Below are 25,357 nucleotides of genomic sequence, written 5' to 3' on the forward strand. Positions count from 1 at the left end.
AGGACAGGATAATAGAAAAAAACAAACAAAAATTTTGATTTGGCCAGTTTTGCTTAGTAAAGTTTATTGTTATTGCCACTGAACTAATTCTTTTAACTGGTTTTGTTTTTTCTAGCGAAAAGTTCAAAAGTTTTGCATGACTACACACAACATCGGGCATCTTCGGTCGATTTCTCGCTTATTTTTGGAGCAAATTTGGTTATTGGGGCTCATTTTAATGCAGAATTTCGCTAGATAAAATGAAACTGTTCGGGTCTTGGTTTTTCTCGCGCTTTCGTCTCCTTAGAATTCAAATATTTTGCAAATTTGGTGGTCGATTTTTTTGCGAAAAAAATTCCGACTCAATCGATTGAAATTTTTGAACTTTTCGTTTTTGACCGCCGTATTAGGCCTAGGCATGTTGAAATTTAGTCAGTTGATAGATCTCGAGCTGCTGTTTCGATTGATGTAGAACTCAAAGGTACCAAACGGCGTTTTTGTCTTAAAAAAAAGATTAAAATCATTCTAAAAATTGAGTTATGGTCGTTTGAATTTTTGAAAATATCGAGTAAGAATTTACACATTGAGTCTTGTTGGCCTCGGTTTTCTGACGTTTATTTTGTGTCAACTTCAATTAGTCCCCAAAATCCAAGAAATGGTGTCAAACATACCCATTAGGATCCGCATAATGTGCGATTACAGAGCCGTGGCTCATTTCGTATGTTTTTAAACAATTTATTCTATTCTACGTTACATTTTTAGGTGACGGCAGTGATTGTGTTTCTGTATCGAACTTACTTTTACACATTATTTTGGTATGCGTTGACAGATTTGTTCTTTTACGAGGTAATGATTACGAATATCGTTTTGGGATGGCTTTTGCTAAAAGGGATCACTGAGGTTTGTCTACTTTTTGTGTTCAATTTTCAAATGTTGTAATTTTTAGGAGAGAATGGGGTTTTTTGAAATTTACTTTGTTGTTAGTGGTCTGCAAATATTGGGAATGTTTGGAATTGGTATTTATTACATCCTTTATTATTATGATTACAGTTTTGAAGACGAGGAGGCTTGGCTTGAAATGGTGCTTAAAACGGTTATGTTTTTATTTCTTATAGGTTTTGTTTGTTATGAATGTGTCTTTCTCTATTATGTTTACAAATTCTATGATAAAATATGTGGAATTCTTCGTGAAAGTGATTAAGACAGGATAATAAAAAAAAAACAAAAAAATAATTTTGATGTCTTCAATTGTACTTAACATTATTCTGTCTTACAGTTTTGCGTCATAGTTTATCGCCATATAATATGAGTTGTAAGTAATAATAATTAGAATTAAAAATTTTGGAATTAAAAATTTACTGTCCGAAATTTACTTACTTGTTGCCGTACCTAAATTTTGAGCCCGTATTTGGAATCTGCGAGAAATTTTGCGTAAAATGAAGTATAATAACACAAGTTTACTACGAAAACTAAGCAAGATATCGACATCGAAAGTTTGGTATAGTTTTAGTCATGAATTTTTTCGAAAAACTGCAACTTTCGACTTTTGGAAAATCAAAGAACTATTTCTTATGTAAAAAATCGCGAGAAAAACGATGGCGCAAACCGCATTTCAATATCTGGAATAGTTTCCGAGATATCGAGCATGAATTGTTTCGAACCTTCGAAAATTTGACCCTCTGGCGACAACCCAAAATTTCAAACGGCCATAACTCAGTCATTTGTTGCCGAAAATTAAAAATTCTTGCGGCCTTGGATTCAGCGTGACATTCTGCGTAAAATGAGACCCAAATTTGTTGAGTTTCCTTAAGAAATAAACGAGGCATTGGTCAAAAACTGTTTTGACGACGTCATTTTAGGGTGATTTTCAATCAATGTTTTTAAAATGAAAACGACGTTTAATAGCTTTGAATTATACATCAGTCGAAAGAGGAGCTCGAAATCTATCTATTGGCCAAATTTGAGATCTATCGGACAAATAGTTTACGAGTTATGGCCAAAAATAAAAAAAATTAAAAATTTTCATCGTTTGAGTCGGAATTTATTTTCGTGAAAAATCGACTATCGAATTTTGGGCTTTTGAGGACATTTTCTAACGTAAAATGAGCCGAGAAAAAGAATGGCGCAAACCGCATCTCAATATCTCAAATAGTTTCCGAGATATTTAACTTTAAAAATTACGAAAAATGAGGAAAAACGAAAATCAACTTTCCGAAACTTTGATTGGCCATAACTCAGTTATTTGTTGTCTGATCTGAATTTTAATCCCAGATTTGGAATTTGCGTAAAATTCTGCGTTCACTGATGTATAATAACTCAAGTTTACTCTAAAAAATAAGCGAGATATCGATATGAGAAATTTGGTATAGTTTTAATCATAAATTTTCGCGAAAATTTGCAAATTTCGACTTTTGGAAAATTTAAAAACGATTTCTTATGTAAAAAATCGCGAGAAAAACGATGCCGCAAACCGCATTCCAATATCTGGAATAGTTTCCGAGATATCGAGCATGAATTGTTTCGAACCTTCGAAAATTTGATCCTCTGGCGACAACCCAAAATTTCAAACGGCCATAACTCGGTTATTTATTGACAAATTTCAAAAAATTGTCATATTTTTGGATTCTGCGTGAAATTCTGCGTAAAATGAGACCCAAATTTGTTGAGTTTGCTTAATAAATAAACGAGGTATTGGCCAAAAACTGTTTTGAAAACATCATTTTAGGGTGATTTTCAATCAATGTTTTCAAAATGAAAATGAGGTTTAATAGCATAGAATTATACATCAGTCGAAAGAGGAGCTTAAAATCTATCTACTGGCCAAATTTGAGATCTATAGGACAAATAGTCTGCGAGTTATGGCCAAAAATTAAAAAAAATGAAAAATTTTCAACGTTTGAGTCGCAATTTTTTTTCGCGAAAAATCGACTATCGAATTTTGGGCTTTTAAGCACTTTTTCTAACGTAAAATGAGCCGAGAAAAACGATGGCGCAAACCGCATCTCAATATCTCAAATAGTTTCCGAGATATTTAACTTTAAAAACTACGAAAAATGAGGAAAAATGAAAATCAACTATCCGAAAATTTGATCGGCCATAACTCAGTTATCTGTTGTCGGATCTGAATTTAAATCCCAGATTTGGAATCAGCGGAAAATTCTGCGTTACACTGATGTATAATAACTTAACTTTACTCAAAAAATAAGCGATATATCGATATTAGAAGTTTGGCATAGTTGTAGTCATGAATTTTCGCGGAAAACTCAAATTTTCGACTTTTGGAAAATATTAAAACAAATTCTTCGTCAAAAAATCGCGAGAAAAACGATGGCAAAAACCGAATCTTTCCATCTGTTGTAATTCCGGAGATATGGAGACCGACCCGTCCGAAAATTCAAAATGTAGGTTCTCTGGTGAAAACCCGATATTTCAAACGCCTCGAATTTAGTTATTTGTTTACGTACCGGAAAAATGAGGAAAGTTTTCAATTCAGCGTAAAATTTTGCGTAAAATGAACCTCAACATAAATGTTAGAGAGGATTTAAGAGTCATTTATCTACTATAGAATCTTCCATGGCGTTAGAGCTAAAATATAAAATATTCCTCGCCACAACTACAGTACAGGTCTCTGACCATTTCATGGGAGGTTGCGGGAGTGGACGTAACAGTAACCAGTGCGCAAGTGCGTTCTAACTACGTAGCTAGGATTAGTTGTCAAACTGCATCCAATATCCAATTAACTGCAACAACAAACTCCAACAACTCTCTATTATTTTTTAGATAAATTCAAGAATGGCGAAAGATTCCTTTACCTGGACACGCATCTGCTCCGACTACAGAGCCGTGGCCCATCTCGTACGTATTTCCTTAAAAACCACATTATTCTACGTGTTATTTTAAGGTGGAAGGACTCGCTGCTCTTATTTTTCGACTTTGTTCTTTGGTTCTATACTGGTTCAACGTTTATGACATTTTTATTTTTCTATACGTTATTCTTGAAATCACAAAAGGATTGTTCCTGTTAAAAGGAATAATTGAGGTTTGTCCACATTTTCCAACATCTAAATTAACACTAATATTGAAATTTTCAGGAGAAACAAGTTTTGGTCAAACTTTACATGATCCTTAGTGTCTTAACTTTGATGGTAAAAAAGGGATTTGGCATATATTCGCTTCACAGAAACATCACCAATTCGTTTCATCCTGCCTTGACTGGTACTTTTCTGGGAGTTATATATGTGTTGTACTTTTTATATGAATGGTTCTTCTTCTATTTTGTGTACAAGTTGTACGTAAAATTATCGGGAAATGCGGCACGAAAAGAAGGTGCGCAGCAAGAAATGCTCTCGCAGTAATTAAAAACAGTTGTCGCTAATTGTAATGTTCTTGGACTTTAATTTTTCGTACTATGCACTAATTCAATTACGTAAATTATAATGATGTCATGCAGCGGTGCCTTTATTTGTCAAATGAAGACACAAAATGTACCAAAGATGTCTTCTCTTATACGTTATGAATATTTTTCTGTGCCACAGTTGTGCTGTGATTTTTTGTTTGGATGTTTTGGAATAAGTTTATTTTTAGTATTAGTAGTAAAACAGCTTATTTTTGTACAGAGTTTTATTTGTAAGACATTTATATTTACATTAATATGAAGGGTTTTTCTTTTTTTTTATCAAGTTCCAGAAGAATTTTTGGGGGTGATTTAGCCCCCTTTCTGACGAATACCAAATCTCAAAGTAGCGAAAAAAATATTTTTTTTATTAGATTTAAAGAAACACACAAGTAAATTCAAATATTTTTCATAATAATATGTACATTAAGTTACAAAATTGTAACTACACAGGGAGGTATTGAAAAAAATATATTCCAGGATCGAGGAGGATCAATGTTTTAAGAGAATTTTCTATTTGCTCCTGTAAATTGGCCGCTTTTTGGGTTAAAGACTGGAAATTTTCAAAAATGACTACTTTTTATTTCCGTATTGGAAACACTAAGTTACAAAATTGCAATGGCACAGGGAGGTATCAAAAAAAAATATATTCTAGAATCGTAGAGAAACTACCAGTTTTTGAAGAGATTTTATTATTTGCTTGTGTAAATTGTATGATTTTCCGGTTAAAAACTAGAAATTTTCAGGAATTACACATTTTTATTTTTGTATTGGAAACACTAAGTTACAAAATTGCAATAGCACAGAGAGGTATTAAAAAAATATATTCCAGGATCGTGGAGGAACTAGCAATTTTTTGAGAGAATTTTCTATTTGCTTCTGTAAATTGGCCGCTTTTTGGGTTAAAGACTGGAAATTTTTTGAAATTACTACTTATTATTTTCGTATTAGAAACACAAAGTTGCAAAATTACAATGACACAGAGAGGTATTAAAAAAAAATATATTCCAGGATCGTGGAGTAACATAATTTTTTAACAGAACTTTCTATTTGCGCCTGTAAACTGGCCGCTTTTTGGGTTAAAGACTGGAAATTTTCGGAAAATACTACTTTTTATTTTCGTATTTGGAACACTAAGTTACAAAATTGCAATGGCACAGGGAGGTATTAAAAAAAATATATTCCAGGATCGTGGAGGAACTATCAATTTTTTAAGAGAATTTTCTATTTGCTTCTGTAAATTGGCCACTTTTTGGGTTAAAGACTGGAATTTTTTGGAAATTACTACTTATTATTTCCGTTTTGGAAACACTAAGTTACAAAGTTACAATGGCACAGGGAGGTATTAAAAAAAATATATTCTAGAATCGTAGAGAAACTACCAGTTTTTGAAGAGATTTTTTTATTTGCTTGTGTAAATTGTATGATTTTCCGGTTAAAAACTGGAAATTTTCAGGAATTACACCTTTTTATTTTTGTATTGGAAACACTAAGTTACAAAATTGCAATTGCATAGAGAGGTATTAAAAAAATATATTCCAGGATCGTGGAGGAACTAGCAATTTTTTGAGAGAATTTTCTATTTGCTTCTGTAAATTGGCCGCTTTTTGGGTTTAAGACTGGAAATTTTTTGAAATTACTACTTATTATTTCCGTATTGGAAACACAAAGTTGCAAAATTACAATGACACAGAGAGGTATTAAAAAAAATATATTCCAGGATTGTGGAGGAACTATCAATTTTTTAAGAGAATTTTTTATTTGCTTCTGTAAATTGGCCACTTTTTGGGTTAAAGACTGGAATTTTTTGGAAATTACTACTTATTATTTCCGTATTGGAAACACAAAGTTGCAAAATTACAATGACACAGAGAGGTATTAAAAAAAATATATTCCAGGATCGTGGAGGAACTATCAATTTTTTAAGAGAATTTTTTATTTGCTTCTGTAAATTGGCCACTTTTTGGGTTAAAGACTGGAATTTTTTGGAAATTACTACTTATTATTTCCGTATTGGAAACACAAAGTTGCAAAATTACAATGACACAGAGAGGTATTAAAAAAAATATATTCCAGGATCGTGGAGGAACTAGCAAATTTTTGAGAGAATTTTCTATTTGCTTCTGTAAATTGGCCGCTTTTTGGGTTAAAGACTGGAAATTTTCAGAAATTACTACTTATTATTTCCGTATTAGAAACACAAAGTTGCAAAATTACAATGACACAGAGAGGTATTAAAAAAAATATATTCCAGGATTGTGGAGGAACTATCAATTTTTTAAGAGAATTTTTTATTTGCTTCTGTAAATTGGCCACTTTTTGGGTTAAAGACTGGAATTTTTTGGAAATTACTACTTATTATTTCCGTATTGGAAACACAAAGTTGCAAAATTACAATGACACAGAGAGGTATTAAAAAAAATATATTCCAGGATCGTGGAGGAACTATCAATTTTTTAAGAGAATTTTTTATTTGCTTCTGTAAATTGGCCACTTTTTGGGTTAAAGACTGGAATTTTTTGGAAATTACTACTTATTATTTCCGTATTGGAAACACAAAGTTGCAAAATTACAATGACACAGAGAGGTATTAAAAAAAAATATATTCCAGGATCGTGGGAGTAACTATAATTTTTTAACAGAACTTTCTATTTGCTCCTGTAAACTGGCCGCTTTTTGGGTTAAAGACTGGAAATTTTCGGAAAATACTACTTTTTATTTTCGTATTTGAAACATTAAGTTACAAAATTGCAATGGCACAGGGAAGTATTAAAAAAAATATATTCCAGGATCGTGGAGGAACTATCAATTTTTTAAGAGAATTTTCTATTTGCTTCTGTAAATTGGCCGCTTTTTGGGTTAAAGTCTGGAAATTTTTGGAAATTTTTACTTTTTATTTCCGTATTGGAAACACTAAGTTATAAAATTGTAATGGCACAGAGAGGTATTAAAAAAAAATTATTTCAGAATCCTGGAGGAACTATCAATTTTTTAACAGAACTTTTTATTTGCTCCTGTAAATTGGCCGCTTTTTGGGTTAAAGACTGGAAATTTTTAGAAATTATTACTTTTTATTTCCGTATTGAAAACACTAAATTACAAAATTGTAATAGCACAGGGACGTATTAAAAAAATATATTCCTGAATTGTAGAGGAATAAATCAGTGTTTTAACAGAACTTTCTATTTGCTTCCATAAATTGGATGCTTTTCGGGTTAAAAACTGAGAATTTTTAGGAATTACGAATTTCTATTCGGTTATTAAATACACTAAGGTACAAAATTGTAATTGCACAGGGAGGTAATAAAAAAAATATTCCAGAATCGTGGAGGAACTACCAATTTTTTAAGAGAACTTTCTATTTATTCTGTAAATTGGATTCTTTTTGTGTTATAAAGTCAAAATTTTCAAAATTCATTAGTTTCAATTTCTGTATTAAACCCATCAAATTACAAAATTATAATCCCACAAAAAGGAAATAAAAAACAAATAAATCCAGGATCAGGGCGAAAATTAAAATTAAATTTTTATCGTGTAATTCGTTCTTTTTGCAAATGTTGCAATAGTGTGAAGTAGGTTTTAGGGTACAAAAAATGACAAACGTCAAATTCTGGGGACAATAAAGCCAACCTCAAATAAAGAAATAACTGTCAAAGTAAACAGTTGCAACCTGCACTAACTGCATTGTTAGTTTAAAAGTCCAACTTTCCCACCTAAAATTAAGCAACAAAACTGACTTAACTTAAGTCATTACCTGCCACATTAAGAAAACCTCGCAAACTTCTGTTTATTTTTTTCTAACAAGCAAACAAACTTTTTTCTCTTGGCAACTTTTCAAACTTGATTACCCACATATGTGACACCAACATCATTTTAAAAATAACCCACTTCACCTCCTTAGACTTCATCCTTCGCATTCTATTAAAAATCAGCGAAATGCCTCGAAATTGTTACGACTTAAAAGCCGGAGCTTTCATAGCCGCTGCTTTCAACCTTGTAAGTACAAAATGCATTTATTTTCCGACATAACTGTAGTTTTAGTTGGTGGGGGGTCTAACCTTGGGAGGCGCCATTTATAAAGTAGCCATTAACAAAAATGGCCGAATTGGACTTCTTGTTATCATGTTCTTGATGAGCATTTTACTTATCCACAATGGAGTTCTGTTGATCATCGGAATTGTCATGGTAAGAAATTTCCAATCGTTTCAAATCAAATCAAATCTTTGATTTTTAGGTCAATCGAGAGTACGTGCTGTTGTATTTAGTCCTCAATTGTATTAATTGGTTGGTTGGCACTTTCGTCGTTTTGAGAGAAATGTCTGGAAAAATGGAAATTTTGAGTTATGTGGGGTTGGGGGTGCTTCTAGTGGGGGCGTGGTGCTCGGAGGTGGTCGTTTATATGTTTAGTCGGGGGATGTGTGAACGCAGCTTAAGGGACGAGCAGATCGAAGTGGCGGCCAAATAACCGTCACGAAGAATTTTTGTAATTTTGATATTTAATTCAGTGTGCATAGAATGAAGCTTTAGGAATTTGAAACCTGTTGGCAGCACTGCTCCAGTCTGTATTAATTAAAACCAATATTTATTTAACTGCACGATTAGTTTATCTTTTAATTACTCTTATCATTCTTACGCAAAACCACCAAAATGTCTGCAAAAATTTGTTTCACTTTCTGCGCGTCTCTTCTAGTCTTCGCTCAACTGGTAACTCCTCCATTCTAAAGCCCCTTTTCACACCAATTTTCAGATAACTGGCCCACTCGCCATTAGATTTATATTAGATTTGATCCATTTAAAACCCTTTTTTAATACCATCGACTCGATTTTCTTCTCCTCTTGTTTGCTCTTGAGCCTCGCAGGCGTCATCAGCGGCATTTTCTTATTCGTGGGCATTGTTTGGGTAAGAACACCACTTTAAACTCCACCGAAAAGTTTGTTTTAGCACCAGAAGCAACACATTCTGGTTCATTTCAACATCAATCTTGTCACTGCTTCAGTTCTTCTGGCGTTTTTCGCCGCTCTGCTTATTGACGATTTTCAGCTCATTTGGTCTTTAGAGGCGCTTTTTATTTCATTAACTGCTTTAATTGTGGCGGTTTTGGAGTTCTGCGTTTGGAAGTTATACAGGGCCAATAACCTAAAATATTTGGGTGCACAGTTCAGAGACACAAATTTGTTGTATTTATAGAACGAAATAAACTCTTTATCTCAGTGTTATCATCGCTTCAGTTGACCACAATGACGTGTAAAAACAGCAGCGTTCGTTTTTGCATTGGTTTTGTTATTTTCGCACAGTTGGTAAGGTGTCAAAATGTTGTTCTTCACTTAACTTTCTTTTTAGATTGGGGGGTTGATTTTCCTTGTTGGTTTGATTTGTTTCCACGTTTTCTCCACTGACAATGACACGCCGTTTAAGTCGATTGCACAGTTTCTTTTTTACGTTTTCCTTGTAATAACTCTGATGGGAATTGCCAGTGGAATTCTCCTGTTTATTGGCGCAGTTTGGGTAACTTTAAGAAATAAAAAAACTGGGATAAAGTGATGTTTTTTAGCGACAGCCCAAGAGGATTTTAGAGCACTTTTGTTTGAATTCCGTGATTGCAATAGTGATTTTTGTTTTATTCGGATTGCCGTTTTTGCATATCCGATTTGACATGGAGCTGGTGAATGGCGCTTTGTTTTTTATTCTACCATTGCTTGGTTTTGCGTGTATTTTTGAGTATGTGGTTTATGTGTTTTACCAAGATATGAAGAAGAGTCGTCGGGATAATAACGAATATGAATTGTACGATAGTTGGCGGTAAATGTAAATAAATAAATTACGCGTTATTAATAAATACATTTTTAATATAAACAATAATAAGAAAATCATTCAGCGTCATTTTTTAAATATGTCGACAAAATGGTGGATGCGCCGGGGCTAATAAAAATAAAAAAATTCTAAAATTTGTGTTTTTTACTCAACAATCTTGCAATTCGGTAGAGTTGATACACAAGTCTAAAATAGTAAGTTCTCCAAATTTCAAAGCTGTAGCACTAAAATTACTAGAATTACGATTTTTAATATCGAAATCGAGAATTTTTGGTCAGTTTCAAAAATAAAAATTTCTAAAATTGGTGTCGTTTGCTCTAAAATGTTGCAATTTGGTAGAGTTAATATAGAACTTTAAGATAGTAAATTCCCTAAATTTCATATCTGTGGCACCAAAATTACCAAAATTACGAATTTTGTTGGAAGATCTCGAGAATTTTTGGTTCGTTTTAAAAATAAAAAAATCTAAAATTAGTGTTTTTTGTTCCCCAATTTTGCAAATCGGTGAAGTTAATACACGACTCTAAAATGGAAATTTCCCCAAATTTCATAGTTGTAGCAGTAAAATTACTAGAGTTACGAATTTTAGTGAAGAATTTCGAGAATTTTTAGTTATTTTTAAAAATAAAAATTTCAAAAATTAGTGTCTTTTGCTTTAGAATGTTGCAATTTTGTAGTTATTACACAACTCTAAAATAGTAAATTCCTTAAATTTCATATCTGTGGCACTAAAATTACAAAAATTACGAATTTTGGTGGAGAATCTCGAAAATTTTTGGTTCATTTTAAAAATTAAAATTTCTAAAATCTGTGTCTCTTGCTTTACAATTTTGCAATTAGGTAGAGTTAATACATGACTCTAAAATAGTAAATTCTCCAAATTTCATAATTATAGCAATAAAATTGCCAAAATTACGAATTTTAGTGAAGAATCTCAAGAATTTTTGGTTAGTTTTAAAAATAATTTTTTTTAAAACTAGTGTCTTTTGCTCTAGAATGTTGCAATTTTGTAGAGTTATTACACAACTCTAAAATAGTAAATTCCTCAAATTTCGTATCTGTGGCACTAAAATTACAAAAATTACGAATTTTGGTGGAGAATCTCGAAAATTTTTGGTTCGTTTTAAAAATAAAAATTTCTAAAATCTGTGTTTCTTGCTTAACAATTTTGCAATTAGGTAGAGTTAATACATGATTCTAAAATAGTAAATTCTCAAAATTTCATAGTTATAGCAATGAAATTACCAGAATTACGAATTTTAGAGGAAGAATCTCGAGAATTTTTGGTTAGTTTTATAAATAAAATTTTTAAAAATTAGTGTTTTTTGCTCTAGAATGTTGCAATTTGGTAGAGTTAATATATGATCTTAAGATAGTAAATTTCCCAAATTTCATATCTGTGGCACTAAAATTACCAAAATTACAAATTTTAGTGGAGAATTTTGAGAATTTTTGGTTATTTTTAAAAATAAAAATTTCAAAAATTAGTGTCTTTTGCTCTAGAATGTTGCAATTTGGTAGAGTTAATATATGATCTTAAAATAGTAAATTTCTCAACTTTCATATATGTGGCACTACAATTACAAAAATTACGAATTTTGTTGGAAGATCTCGAGAATTTTTGGTTCGTTTTAAAAATAAAAAAATCTAAAATTAGTGTTTTTTGTTCCCCAATTTTGCAAATTAGTGGAGTTAATACACGACTCTAAAATGGAAATTTCTCCAAATTTCATAGTTGTAGCAGTAAAATTACTAGAGCTACGAATTTTAGTGAAGAATTTCGAGAATTTTTGGTTATTTTTAAAAAAAAAATTTCTAAAATAAGTGTCTTTTGCTCTAGAATGTTGCAATTTTGTAGAGTTATTACACAACTCTAAAATAGTAAATTCCGTAAATTTCATATCTGTGGCACTAAAATTACAAAAATTACGAATTTTGGTGGAGGATCTCGAACATTTTTGGTTCGTTTTAAAAATAAAAATTTCTAAAATCTGTGTCTTTAGCTTCACAATTTTGCAATTTGGTAGAGTTAATACATGACTTTAAAATAGTAAATTCTCCAAATTTCATAGTTATAGCAATAAAATTACCAGAATTACAAATTTTAGAGAAAGAATCTCGAGAATTTTTGGTCAGTTTTCAAAATTAAATTTTAGTGCCTTTTGCTCGAGAATGTTGCAATTTGGTAGAGTTAATATATGACTTTAAAATAGTAAATTTCACAAATTTCATATCTGTGGCACTAAAATTACAAAAATTAAGAATTTTGTTGGAGGATCTCGAGAATTTTTGGTTCGTTTTGAAAATAAAAAATTCTAAAATTAGTGTTTTTTGTTCCACAATGTTGCAAATCAGTGGAGTTAATACACGACTCTAAAATGGTAATTTCCCCGAATTTCATAGTTGTAGCATTAAAATTACCAGAATTACGAATTTTAGTGAAGAATTTCGAGAATTTTTGGTTATTTTTAAAGATAAAAATTTCAAAAATTTGTGTCTTTTGCTTTAGAATGTTGCTAATTGGTAGAGTTATTACACGACTCTAAAATAGTAAATTCCCCAAATTTCATAGTTGTAGCACTAAAATTACTAGAATAACGAATTTTAGTGAAGGATGTTGAGAATTCTTGGTTCGCTTTAACAATAAAAATTTCTAAAATAAGTGTCTTTTGCTCTAGAATTTTGCAATTTAGTGGAGTTATTACACAACTCTAAAATAGTAAATTCCCTAAATTTCATATCTGTAGCACTAAAATTACTAAAATGGTTCGGTGGACATTTATTCCGGAATTTTCAATGGGCTATGACAGACAGAAAGATGCGGTTTTCGCCAAACCATGTACTTTTTTAGCTCCTTAACCACTAAGGACGCTGCTGCCGGTCCCAAGTCCAGAAAAAGAAGGAGATTTTTCCGGCTAATTTATGAAGAAATCCGCCCATTGTAAAAATGCTTTTGCGGTTGGAGAAAAGACTTAAGTATACAGTAAAATGGTGGATGCGCCAGGTCAAATTTTATTGAACTTCAAAACGACACAACCAGTCAAGCTAACATAAATTGCATAACTTCTTATTGTCGCAACAGCACAAAAATAAGCGTTTAAACAGCGGTGTTATCAGTCGGCTCGTTCGGTGGCACTCCTGAATTAACATAACTGTTAGGATCTGCATTATAAGAAATCTCAATGACGCCGGACTTGACTGTGTTATACTCAGCGATCTCTTCGTAAAAGTAGTACATGCCGAGCTGCCCGTAACACATAAACACTGAAAGAAAACGTGTGAAAAAAAAAACGAATTAGTGTGAATATTACGTGAGATAGCGAAGATGATGATGAGGACTTGGTTATGGAACATGTAAATTCCCGTGTAGATCGTAACGATGAAGAGGGTGATGGAGCCTAAGAGAACGTACCAGAGGATGTACTTTTCTTTGGCCTGGAAAAAAATGGGATTAAGACAAAGTGGCGGTTTTAACCCCTCACTTGTAACAATCCGGTTAACAATAACACCCCGTTAAACAACGTGAGCATCCCTAAAACCAAACACACAGTGAATAGAGTGATGTGTCCTTCAACTCCCGGCTCTTCTGTTGGAAAGTGATTCCTCAAAGTGGTCTCGTTGCAGAAGTTCGTCGCGTTGCAAACTTTTTCTACAATGTGGACGTGTCTTGTTAGATTTTTAAACTTGTCTTTACTCTCTAAATCCGATAGTTCTATTATGGAGACGATGACCTCCAGCCCACCCTCCAACTAAAATAACTCTTTAGCGATTATATTAAGGAATTGCTACTTACTAAATTAAGAAAGGACATGATGATGGCCCCAATTTTCAAACTAAAACAGAAACAGAAATGTCGTGTCATTCTGGTGATGTTAAAACAAGTGTGACAACCAAACTGAGGAGATTATTGAATGGGAGAAGACGCCAGACTTCTTGGCGCTGTGGAAGACTTGGCCGGGGTCTCTTTATTGATTTTTCGGGGACGGAAATGGAAACATTTTACGTAGAAATGGCACATTTAGAAGGATCAAAACACTTAATTAATTAATAAAATTTATTAAAATATTGCAAAAATAGTTTTAAAGACTGAAACTGTCGAAGGAGTTTTCTCTCGAAACGGCGCTGCTGAAATACCCATCCTCGTAAAAGACAATCAAGTTTTCCATACTCTCAGTTCTTTTTCTTCTGATCAGACAAATAAAAAATCCAAGGACACATATTTGAACGCACAACATGAGTATCGTAAACAGGATCATAATAATTTTAAAATGCCACCCTAAAAACGCGACAAAGAGAGCTTCAGCTAGTAAATAAACCAAACTTGGAGTACTCAGAATTAAGTATACGAAAATCCACCTCGCATTTTCCTGCAAGAAAAATTTAGTTGGAAACTAATAGAAGTTAAAGTCTACCTGTATTAATCCAATTAGTAAGAGAAAGCCTCCAATAATAAGAAAAACACCGACAATGCTGCAAAGGATTAAAGAATTGAAATTTATAATTACGAAGTCAGTTTTGGGGCTAAGATACAGAATTGATTTGATTAGAGAAACCATGAGCATTAACGCTCCGGCCATCTGGAACAGAAATGTTGGATTTTTATTTGGTTAATGACGTACTTACGGGGGTTAGGAAAGCCATGATGAAAGCACACAGTTTTAAGCGAGATGAGCTCAAACCCACTGTTACCATTGTAGTTTTAAGCTTCCATATTTTGTGTTAGCGGGAATAAGGCAGCGGACAGTCTGACGATTCTGTCTGTTTTGCGTTTTCGCGCTATTCGCCTTCATCCGTTCTGTTGAATTCTTTTAAAACGTATTGAAATTTGGTAGAGTTAATATACGACTCCGAAGTACTAAATTCCCAACTTTCATTTCTATAGCAGTAAAATTACCAAAATTATGAATTTTATTGGGAGATCACGAGAATTTTTGGTCTGTTTTAAAAATAAAAATGTTTAAAATCTGTGTCTTTTGTTCAACAATTCTAAATTTTTTTAGAGTTAATACACGACTACAAAATAGTAAATTCCTGAATTTTCATATCTGTAGCACTAAAATTACCAAATTTACGAATTTTGGTGGAGAAAGTTAAGAATTTTTGGTTCCTTTTAAAAATAAAAAAATTCTAAAATTAGTGTTTTTTGCTCTAGAATGTTGCAATTTTGTAGAGTTATTACACAATTCTAAAATAGTAAATTCCCTAAATTTCGTATCTGTGGCACTAAAATTACAAAAATTACGAATTTTGGTGGAGGATCTCGAAAGTTTTTGGTTTATTTTAAAAATAAAAATTTCTAAAATTTGTGTCTTTCGCTCTATAATTCTGAAATTTTATAGAGTTAATACACGACTACAGAATAGTAAATTCCCCAATTTTCATATCTGTAGCACTAAAATTACCAAATTTACGAATTTTAGTGGGAGTTCTCGAGAATTGTTGGTCGATTTAAAAAATAAAAATTTCTAAAATCTGTGTCTTTTGCTGTACAACTTTGAAATTTGGTAGAGTTAATATACGACTCCGAAGTACTAAATTCCCCAACTTTCATTTCTGTAGCACTAAAATTACCAAAATTATGAATTTTATTGGGAGATCACGAGAATTTTTGGTCTGTTTTAAAAATAAAAATGTTTAAAATATGTGTCTTTTGTTCTACAATTCTGAAATTTAATAGAGTTAATACACGACTACAAAATAGTAAATTCCTGAATTTTCATATCTGTAGCACTAAAATTACTAAATTTACGAATTTTGGTGGAAGAAGTCAAGAATTTTTGGTTCCTTTTAAAAATAAAAAGTTCTAAAATTAGTGTTTTTTGTCCCACAATTTTGTAAATCAGTGGAGTTAATACACGACTCTAAAATGGTAATTTCCTCAAATTTCATAGTTGTAGCATTAAAATTACTAGAATTACGAATTTTAGTGAAGAATTTCGAGAATTTTTGGTTATTTTAAAAATAAAAATTTCAAAAATTAGTGTTTTTTGCTCTAGAATGTTGCAATTTTGTAGAGTTATTACACAATTCTAAAATAGTAAATTCCCTAAATTTCGTATCTGTGGCACTAAAATTACAAAAATTACGAATTTTGGTGGAGGATCTCGAAAGTTTTTGGTTTGTTTTAAAAATAAAAATTTCTAAAATCTGTGTCTTTCGCTTTATAATTCTGAAATTTTATAAAAATAATACACGACTACAGAATAGTAAATTCCCCAATTTTCATATCTGTAGCACTAAAATTACCAAATTTACGAATTTTAGTGGGAGTTCTCGAGAATTGTTGGTCTATTTAAAAAATAAAAATTTCTAAAATCTGTGTCTTTTGCTGTACAACTTTGAAATTTGGTAGAGTTAATATACGACTCCGAAGTACTAAATTCCCCAACTTTCATTTCTGTAGCACTAAAATTACCAAAATTATGAATTTTATTGGGAGATTACAAGAATTTTTGGTCTGTTTTAAAAATAAAAATGTTTAAAAAAAATGTCTTTTGCTCTACAATTCTGAAATTTAATAGAGTTAATACACGACTACAAAATAGTAAATTCCTGAATTTTCATATCTGTAGCACTAAAATTACCAAATTTACGAATTTTGGTGGAAGAAGTCAAGAATTTTTGGTTCGTTTTAAAAATAAAAAGTTCTAAAATTAGTGTTTTTGGTTCCACAATTTTGCAAATCAGTGGAGTTAATACACGACTCTAAAATGGTAATTTCCTCAAATTTCATAGTTGTAGCATTAAAATTACCAGAATTCCGAATTTTAGTGAAGAATTTCGAGAATTTTTGATTATTTTTAAAAATAAAAATTTCAAAAATTATTGTCTTCTGCTCTAGAATGTTGCAATTTTGTAGAGTTATTACACAATTCTAAAATAGTAAATTCCCTAAATTTTGTATCTGTGGCACTAAAATTACAAAAATTACGAATTTTGGTGGAGGATCTCGAAAGTTTTTGGTTTGTTTTAAAAATAAAAATTTCTAAAATCTGTGTTTTTCGCTCTATAATTCTGAAATTTTATAGAGTTAATACACGACTACAGAATAGTAAATTCCCCAATTTTCATATCTGTAGCACTAAAATTACCAAATTTACGAATTTTAGTGGGAGTTCTCGAGAATTGTTGGTCTATTTTAAAAATAAAAATTTCTAAAATCTGTGTCTTTTGCTGTACAACTTTGAAATTTGGTAGAGTTAATATACGACTCCGAAGTACTAAATTCCCCAACTTTCATTTCTGTAGCACTAAAATTACCAAAATTATGAATTTTATTGGGAGATCACGAGAATTTTTGGTCTGTTTTAAAAATAAAAATGTTTAAAATCTGTGTCTTTTGCTCTACAATTCTGAAATTTAATAGAGTTAATACACGACTACAAAATAGTAAATTCCTGAATTTTCATATCTGTAGCACTAAAATTACCAAATTTACGAATTTTGGTGGAAGAAGTCAAGAATTTTTGGTTCCTTTTAAAAATAAAAAGTTCTAAAATTAGTGTTTTTTGTCCCACAATTTTGTAAATCAGTGGAGTTAATACACGACTCTAAAATGGTAATTTCCTCAAATTTCATAGTTGTAGCATTAAAATTACTAGAATTACGAATTTTAGTGAAGAATTTCGAGAATTTTTGGTTATTTTTAAAAATAAAAATTTCTAAAATAAGTGTCTTTTGCTGTAGAATGTTGCAATTTAGTAGAGTTATTACACAATTCTAAAATAGTAAATTCCCTAAATTTCGCATCTGTGGCACTAAAATTACAAAAATTACGAATTTTGGTGGAGGATCTCGAAAGTTTTTGGTTTGTTTTAAAAATAAAAATTTCTAAAATCTGTGTCTTTCGCTCTATAATTCTGAAATTTTATAGAGTTAATACACGACTACAGAATAGTAAATTCCCCAATTTTCATATCTGTAGCACTAAAATTACCAAATTTACGAATTTTAGTGGGAGTTCTCGAGAATTGTTGGTCTATTTAAAAAATAAAAATTTCTAAAATCTGTGTCTTTTGCTGTACAACTTTGAAATTTGGTAGAGTTAATATACGACTCCGAAGTACTAAATTCCCCAATTTTCATTTCTGTAGCACTAAAATTACCAAAATTATGAATTTTATTGGGAGATTACAAGAATTTTTGGTCTGTTTTAAAAATAAAAATGTTTAAAAAAAATGTCTTTTGCTCTACAATTCTGAAATTTTATAAAGTTATTACACGACTACAAAATAGTAAATTCCTGAATTTTCATATCTGTAGCACTAAAATTACTAAATTTACGAATTTTGGTGGAAGAAGTCAAGAATTTTTGGTTCGTTTTAAAAATAAAAAGTTCTAAAATTAGTGTTTTTTGTTCCACAATTTTGCAAATCAGTGGAGTTAATACACGACTTTAAAATGGTAATTTCCCCAAATTTCATAGTTGTAGCATTAAAATTACCAGAATTCCGAATTTTAGTGAAGAATTTCGAGAATTTTTGGTTATTTTTAAAAATTAAAATTTCAAAAATTAGTGTCTTTTGCTTTAGAATGTTGCAATTTTGTAGAGTCATTACACAATTCTAAAATAGTAAATTCCCTAAATTTCATATCTGTGGCACTAAAATTACAAAAATTACGAATTTTGTTGGAGGATCTCGAAAATTTTTGGTTCGTTTTAAAAATAAAATTTTTTAAACTCTGTGTCTCTTGCTTCACAATTTTGCAATTAGGTAGAGTTAATACATGACTTTAAAATAGTGAATTCCTTAAATTTCATAGTTATAGCAATAAAATTACCATAATTACGAATTTTATTGAAGAATTTCGAGAATTTTTGGTTATTTTTAAAAATAAAAATTTCTAAAATAAGTGTCTTTTGCTGTAGAATGTTGCAATTTAGTAGAGTTATTACACAATTCTAAAATAGTAAATTCCCTAAATTTCGCATCTGTGGCACTAAAATTACAAAAATTACGAATTTTGGTGGAGGATCTCGAAAGTTTTTGGTTTGTTTTAAAAATAAAAATTTCTAAAATCTGTGTCTTTCGCTCTATAATTCTGAAATTTTATAGAGTTAATACACGACTACAGAATAGTAAATTCCCCAATTTTCATATCTGTAGCACTAAAATTACCAAATTTACGAATTTTAGTGGGAGTTCTCGAGAATTGTTGGTCTATTTAAAAAATAAAAATTTCTAAAATCTGTGTCTTTTGCTGTACAACTTTGAAATTTGGTAGAGTTAATATACGACTCCGAAGTACTAAATTCCCCAATTTTCATTTCTGTAGCACTAAAATTACCAAAATTATGAATTTTATTGGGAGATTACAAGAATTTTTGGTCTGTTTTAAAAATAAAAATGTTTAAAAAAAATGTCTTTTGCTCTACAATTCTGAAATTTTATAAAGTTATTACACGACTACAAAATAGTAAATTCCTGAATTTTCATATCTGTAGCACTAAAATTACTAAATTTACGAATTTTGGTGGAAGAAGTCAAGAATTTTTGGTTCGTTTTAAAAATAAAAAGTTCTAAAATTAGTGTTTTTTGTTCCACAATTTTGCAAATCAGTGGAGTTAATACACGACTTTAAAATGGTAATTTCCCCAAATTTCATAGTTGTAGCATTAAAATTACCAGAATTCCGAATTTTAGTGAAGAATTTCGAGAATTTTTGGTTATTTTTAAAAATTAAAATTTCAAAAATTAGTGCTCTAGAATGTTGCAATTTTGTAGAGTTATTACACAATTCTAAAATAGTAAATTCCCTAAATTTCATATCTGTGGCAATAAAATTACAAAAATTACGAATTTTGGTGGAGGATCTCGAAAATTTTGGTTCGTCTCAAAAATAAAAATTTTTAAAATCTGTGTCTCTTGCTTCACAATTTTGCAATTAGGTAGAGTTAATACATGACTTTAAAATAGTAAATTCCTTAAATTTCATAGTTATAGCAATAAAATTACCATAATTACGAATTTTATTGAAGAATTTCGAGAATTTTTGGTTATTTTTAAAAATAAAAATTTCAAAAAATAGTGTCTTCTGCTCTAGAATGTTGCAATTTTGTAGAGTTATTACACAATTCTAAAATAGTAAATTCCCTAAATTTCATATCTGTGGCACTAAAATTACAAAAATTACGAATTTTGATGGAGGATCTCGAAAATTTTTGGTTCGTTTCAAAAATAAAAATTTTTAAAATCTGTGTCTCTTGGTTCACAATTTTGCAATTAGGTAGAGTTAATACATGACTCTAAAATAGTAAATTCTCCAAATTTCATAGTTATAGCAATAAAATTACCAGAATTACGAATTTTAGAGAAAGAATCTCGAGAATTTTTGGTTAGTTTTAAAAATAATTTTTTTTTAAATTAGTGTCTTTTGCTCTAGAATGTTGCAATTTAGTAGAGTTAATATATGACCTTAAAATAGTAAATTTCCCAATTTTCATATCTGTGGCAATGAAATTACAAAAATTACGAATTTTGGTGGAGGATCTCAAAAATTTTTGGTTCGTTTTAAAAATAAAAATTTCCAAAATTTGTGTCTTTTGCTCCACAATTTTGAAATTTGGTAGAGTTAATACACGACTCTGAAATAGTAAATTCCCTGAATATGATAGTTGTAGTACCAAAATTACCACAATTACGAATTTTAGTGTAGGGTATCGAAAATTTTTGGTTTGTTTTAAAAATAAAAATTTCTAAAACTGCTGTCTTTTGCTTTATAATTTTGAAATTTGGCAGACTTGATCCACGACGTAATGACAACAATTTCCCCAAATTTCATAGCTGTTGCACTAAAACTACTAAAATTACGAATTTAACTGAGTGGAATGTCACTTTTATATAGAATCGAAGGAAAATGCCATTTAAAACAGCCAAGAAATAGATCATTGTCGAATTTTATGGTTTCTATTAGATGATGAAGGATCGTATAATCCTGACACTTTTTGCTCATGTTATCAATGTAAATATCTATTTGTATTTTTTAACTAGGCAGCACACAATACTCCTTCGCGCTCTTGTGTATTGCCTACATCCTTTAGCCAAAAACGAAAATAAATTATCACTTTTTCTTTTTGTCGGTTATCTCAATAAAGACAAAAACGCGCTAATTACCCCACGCGTTTTACTCACTTTTCTCATGAATAAACACGTCGAAGTTTCGCGATAATTTTACATACAAATCAGCAATTTAATTATTATTGTAAATAGGAAGCACTAGTAGTAAACAAAACTAATGATACGCTTTCCAATAAATTAAAGTCAATATTATCCATGAATTGTTTGTTGGCTTGCACGCCACAAACATCTGGCTCTGTTGTAAGAACCATGGCTGTGCCAAAAAAGGTTTTGACCGCTGCTTCAGCCGTTTTCACCATTGTGGCATATTTCTGGCACATCGACGGGAAACGGAAGACTATTTACACCCAAATCCCGCCACCAAACGCGGTTTTGGAACTCCTGGCGTCGTTTCTAGGACTCCTAATTTGTCTCATCAATCCTCTTTTAGAAGAACTTCACCGGAAGAACCTAAAAGTTGAGTCAAATTCCACCCGGAAAACCAAAATCTTTGTTTATTGTCTGATGGTCTTAGGAGTGGCCGCTGATGGCTACACCGGAATAATGAAGTTTGGGTTCGATGGCTATAAGTACAGCATTGTGAATTTGTGGCTCTTCTATCGATTTGTCGGCTTCGTTTTGTACTTACACGAACTGGCAACGGACTTAGACTCAAAATTCAGAGATCTTAACAGTAAAATTAGAAGCACCCACGACCAAAAATTGATTCTGAAGTGTATGAAGCACCACTTTGCTTTGAGCGAACTCATGGAGAAAATCGGAGAGATGTACGGCTGGCAACTACTGATAATCCAGAAGATGTCGGCGCTCTACATGGTGGAAACTATTTTTTTCTGTTACAAGAACTTCTTAGGCGGTCTGTGTGAAGTTGTCAGTATCCTGTGCAACATCCTCTGGACTTTTCTTTTTCTGGTAAAATTCGCTGTTCTCTGGTTGTATTTTTATCCGAATTTTTTAGTTGTGCGCGCGTCTTATCCTCTTCTCCTGTGACGACGCGACAAAGTCCGCAAATCTAACACTTCTTGTGTGTCGCAACAAGCTAAGAGACTCCCCGAGCGAAATTCTCGAGCACTTCGCCAACCAACTCGTGGTGACGAAACCGCGAATTTCCTCACCTTTAGAGCTCGAATTCAACAGAAAACTCTTCGTGAAAACCATCACCGATGTTATTAATTACTTGATCATCGTCTTTCAGTTCGATTCTTAACTCTGCTAATTACTCTATTTGTAAATACTCGTGATAACTCCCAAAATTTTTAATTAATGATGTTGTTTTCAATGATGATAGCGTCAATCAAATTTTCGATTTTTTCTTATTTCGGACAATTGATTAATTTGTTTTCACGTAAAATAGTTTTACAATCGGAGCAAACAGATTTTCTGCATTTTTCTGCCGGTTTTATCGCAGGCAAATAATGCGTTTTGTTGCGAAATTTGGCAATCTGCGAGTTGTGGTACGAATTCCAAATGTCGTCGCCCACAGTGCTGTTATCGGAATGATAACAAGTTGATGAGGAGTTGACAAAAAATGTTAAACAATTTTTTTAGCGGCGCGGTTTACATGCGACATCAAAGACTTTCAGTCAATGCTCCGAGTGGGGAAAAAATGTTTTTACAAGAAGATGCACGAGGGTTATGGGTACAATAATTATAACTTTATCAGTGGTGTGAAATGGCGGATTTCGAATCTGAAGTCCGTTTTGATCCATCAGGTCCGGGTTCAGAGATTTTCTTGAAAAATTGTTTTTTGAGGTTTTACTGCACAAAATTTTATTTTCTTCATATTTTCTTTTTACATTTATTTTGGAAATTTCTAAAAAAAAAACACCAATGTTATTGCTTAAAAAATTCTAATTTCTAGACACATACTAAGTTTTAAAAGGACTTTTATGCTACCGCAGCGCAGTTAGAAATTTTTATTAAATAATTTGGGAATTTTTAGATTGACTACAAAATAAAAATTTCTAAAATGCGTTTCTTTTGTTCTAGAACTTTGCAGTTTAGTACACTTAATAAACGTTAAAAAGGTAGTATTTTCCATTAATTTCGTTGTCGTGGCGTTAAAAGTACCAAAGTTATAATTTTTGTTTGAAAAATATGAAATTTTTTGGATTTACCTCAAATTAGATATTTCTAAAATGCGTTCCTTTTGTTCTAGAACTTTGCAATTTGGCACAGTTAATCAACGTTGAAAAAGTACTAACCACCGTTAATTTTATTGTTGTGGTGTCAAAAGTGTTAAAAATAGAAATTTAAGTTTGAAAACATTTTTTTTTGATAGATTTTAAAATAAAAATTTGTAAAATGGGTTTCTTTTGTTCTAGAACTTTGCGATTTCGCACAGTTAATAAACGTTAAAAAAGTAGTAATCTCTATCAATTACATTGCTGTGGTGTGCAAAGTACTAAAGTTAGAAATTTTAGTTTAAAAATTTTTGAAATTTTTGCATAGTGTTTAAAACAAATTTTTTTAAAAAGGTTTTCTTTGGTTCTAGAACTTTGCAATTTACCACAGTTAATAAACGTTAAAAAAGTAGTATTTTCTATTAATTTCATTGCTGTGGCGTTAAAAGTGCTAAAGTTAAAAATTTTATTTAAAAAAATCTAAAATTTTTTTGACTGACTTTAAAACAAAAATTTCTAAAATGCGTTTCTTTTGTTCTAGAACCTTGCAATTTAGAACAGTTAATAAACGTTAAAAATGTAGTAATCTTGGTTAATTTCATTGCTGTGGTTTTAAAAGTGCCAAAATTAGAAATTTTAGTTTGAAAAATTTGGAATTTTTGGATTTACTTTAAAATAAAAATTTCTAACATTCGTTCCGTTTGTTCTAAAACTTTGTAATTTAGCACAATTAATAAACGTTAACAAAGCAGTAATATCCGTTAATTTTAATATTGTAGAGTTAAAAGTGCCAAAGTTATAAATTTTAGTTTCAGAAAATTGGAATTTTTTGACTGACTTTAAAATAAAAATTTCTAAAATGCGTTTCTTTTGTTCTAGAACCTTGCAATTTAGAACAGTTAATTAACGTTAAAAATGTAGTAATCGTGGTTAATTTCATTGCTGTGGAGTTAAAAGTGCCAAAATTAGAAATTTTATTTTGAAAAATTTGGAAATTTTGGATTTACTTTAAAATAAAAATTTCTAACATTCGTTCCGTTTGTTCTAAAACTTTGTAATTTAGCACAATTAATAAACGTTAACAAAGCAGTAATATCCGTTAATTTTAATATTGTAGAGTTAAAAGTGCCAAAGTTATAAATTTTAGTTTCAGAAAATTGGAATTTTTTGACTGACTTTAAAATAAAAATTTCTAAAATGCGTTTCTTTTGTTCTAGAACCTTGCAATTTAGAACAGTTAATTAACGTTAAAAATGTAGTAATCGTGGTTAATTTCATTGCTGTGGAGTTAAAAGTGCCAAAATTAGAAATTTTAGTTTAAAAAATTTGGAAATTTTGGATTTACTTTAAAATAAAAATTTCTAACATTCGTTCCGTTTGTTCTAAAACTTTGTAATTTAGCACAATTAATAAACGTTAACAAAGCAGTAATATCCGTTAATTTTAATATTGTAGAGTTAAAAGTGCCAAAGTTATAAATTTTAGTTTCAGAAAATTGGAATTTTTTGACTGACTTTAAAATAAAAATTTCTAAAATGCGTTGCTTTTGTTCTATAACGTTGCAATTTAGCACAGTTAATAAACGTGGAAAAAGTAGTAATCACTGTTCATTTTATTGTTGTGGAGTTAAAAGTGCCAAAATTAGAAATTTTAGTTTGAAAAATTTGGAATATTTTGGATTTGCATAGCTCAAAATAAACTTTTCTACAATGGGTTTCTTTGTTTCTAGAATTTTGAAATTTAGCACAGTTAATAAACGTTAAAAGGGAAGTAGTCTCCGTTAATTTAATTGCTGTAGTATTAAAAGTACTAAAATTAGAAATTTTAATTTGAAAAATTTAGAATTTTTAGACAGACTTTAAAATAAAAATTTCTAATTTGCGTTCTTTTTGTTCTAGATCTTTGCAATTTAGCACAATTAATAACCGTTGAAAAAGTAGTAAGTTTTGTAAATTTTATTGTTGTGGCGTTA

The 25,357-nt window shown here is 30.7% G+C and overlaps 6 protein-coding genes across 7 annotated transcripts; 4 read left to right on the plus strand and 2 right to left on the minus strand.

Annotated features, from left to right (window-relative positions):
- Nucleotides 1-3,600: 3,600 nt before the first annotated feature.
- On the plus strand, nt 3,601-4,590 carry LOC148166255 (uncharacterized). The gene is made up of 3 exons (XM_088048993.1): nt 3,601-3,834; nt 3,881-4,018; nt 4,071-4,590. The coding sequence occupies exons 1-3, from the start codon at nt 3,772-3,774 to the stop codon at nt 4,332-4,334; spliced, it is 465 nt and encodes a 154-aa protein (XP_087905119.1). The 5' UTR covers nt 3,601-3,771; the 3' UTR covers nt 4,335-4,590.
- A 3,605-nt stretch (nt 4,591-8,195) lies between these two features.
- Nucleotides 8,196-8,967, plus strand: LOC148166256 (uncharacterized). Its single transcript, XM_088048823.1, has 3 exons — nt 8,196-8,368; nt 8,414-8,557; nt 8,607-8,967. Exons 1-3 carry the CDS (start codon nt 8,309-8,311, stop codon nt 8,835-8,837), a joined length of 435 nt encoding a protein of 144 aa, XP_087904949.1. The 5' UTR covers nt 8,196-8,308; the 3' UTR covers nt 8,838-8,967.
- A 32-nt stretch (nt 8,968-8,999) lies between these two features.
- Nucleotides 9,000-10,286, plus strand: LOC148166257 (uncharacterized). 2 transcript variants are annotated; one of them, XM_088048821.1, is made up of 5 exons: nt 9,000-9,076; nt 9,120-9,272; nt 9,315-9,670; nt 9,714-9,878; nt 9,925-10,286. In XM_088048821.1, the coding sequence occupies exons 1-3, from the start codon at nt 9,020-9,022 to the stop codon at nt 9,558-9,560; spliced, it is 456 nt and encodes a 151-aa protein (XP_087904947.1). In that variant the 5' UTR covers nt 9,000-9,019; the 3' UTR covers nt 9,561-9,670; nt 9,714-9,878; nt 9,925-10,286. The 2 variants fall into 2 exon arrangements, with proteins under 2 accessions (XP_087904947.1, XP_087904948.1); XM_088048822.1 differs by having other exon boundaries at nt 9,315-9,666.
- Nucleotides 10,287-13,189: 2,903 nt separating this feature from the next.
- LOC148166258 (uncharacterized) lies at nt 13,190-14,120 on the minus strand. Its single transcript, XM_088049115.1, has 4 exons — nt 13,978-14,120; nt 13,667-13,933; nt 13,496-13,619; nt 13,190-13,448 (listed from the first exon to the last, which is right to left on the minus strand). The coding sequence occupies exons 1-4, from the start codon at nt 14,044-14,046 to the stop codon at nt 13,282-13,284; spliced, it is 627 nt and encodes a 208-aa protein (XP_087905241.1). The 5' UTR covers nt 14,047-14,120; the 3' UTR covers nt 13,190-13,281.
- A 143-nt stretch (nt 14,121-14,263) lies between these two features.
- Nucleotides 14,264-14,916, minus strand: LOC148166259 (uncharacterized). Its single transcript, XM_088049395.1, has 3 exons — nt 14,808-14,916; nt 14,597-14,761; nt 14,264-14,551 (listed from the first exon to the last, which is right to left on the minus strand). The coding sequence occupies exons 1-3, from the start codon at nt 14,874-14,876 to the stop codon at nt 14,264-14,266; spliced, it is 522 nt and encodes a 173-aa protein (XP_087905521.1). The 5' UTR covers nt 14,877-14,916.
- A 6,589-nt stretch (nt 14,917-21,505) lies between these two features.
- Nucleotides 21,506-22,598, plus strand: LOC148166260 (uncharacterized). Its single transcript, XM_088049209.1, has 2 exons — nt 21,506-22,174; nt 22,221-22,598. The coding sequence occupies exons 1-2, from the start codon at nt 21,512-21,514 to the stop codon at nt 22,467-22,469; spliced, it is 912 nt and encodes a 303-aa protein (XP_087905335.1). The 5' UTR covers nt 21,506-21,511; the 3' UTR covers nt 22,470-22,598.
- The last annotated feature ends 2,759 nt before the right edge of the window (nt 22,599-25,357 follow it).

This window comes from Gnatocerus cornutus, unplaced genomic scaffold, assembly GCF_029298725.1.
Source record: "Gnatocerus cornutus isolate USDA-ARS CGAHR unplaced genomic scaffold, icGnaCorn1.1 ctg00000023.1, whole genome shotgun sequence".
Classification (NCBI taxonomy): domain Eukaryota; kingdom Metazoa; phylum Arthropoda; class Insecta; order Coleoptera; family Tenebrionidae; genus Gnatocerus; species Gnatocerus cornutus.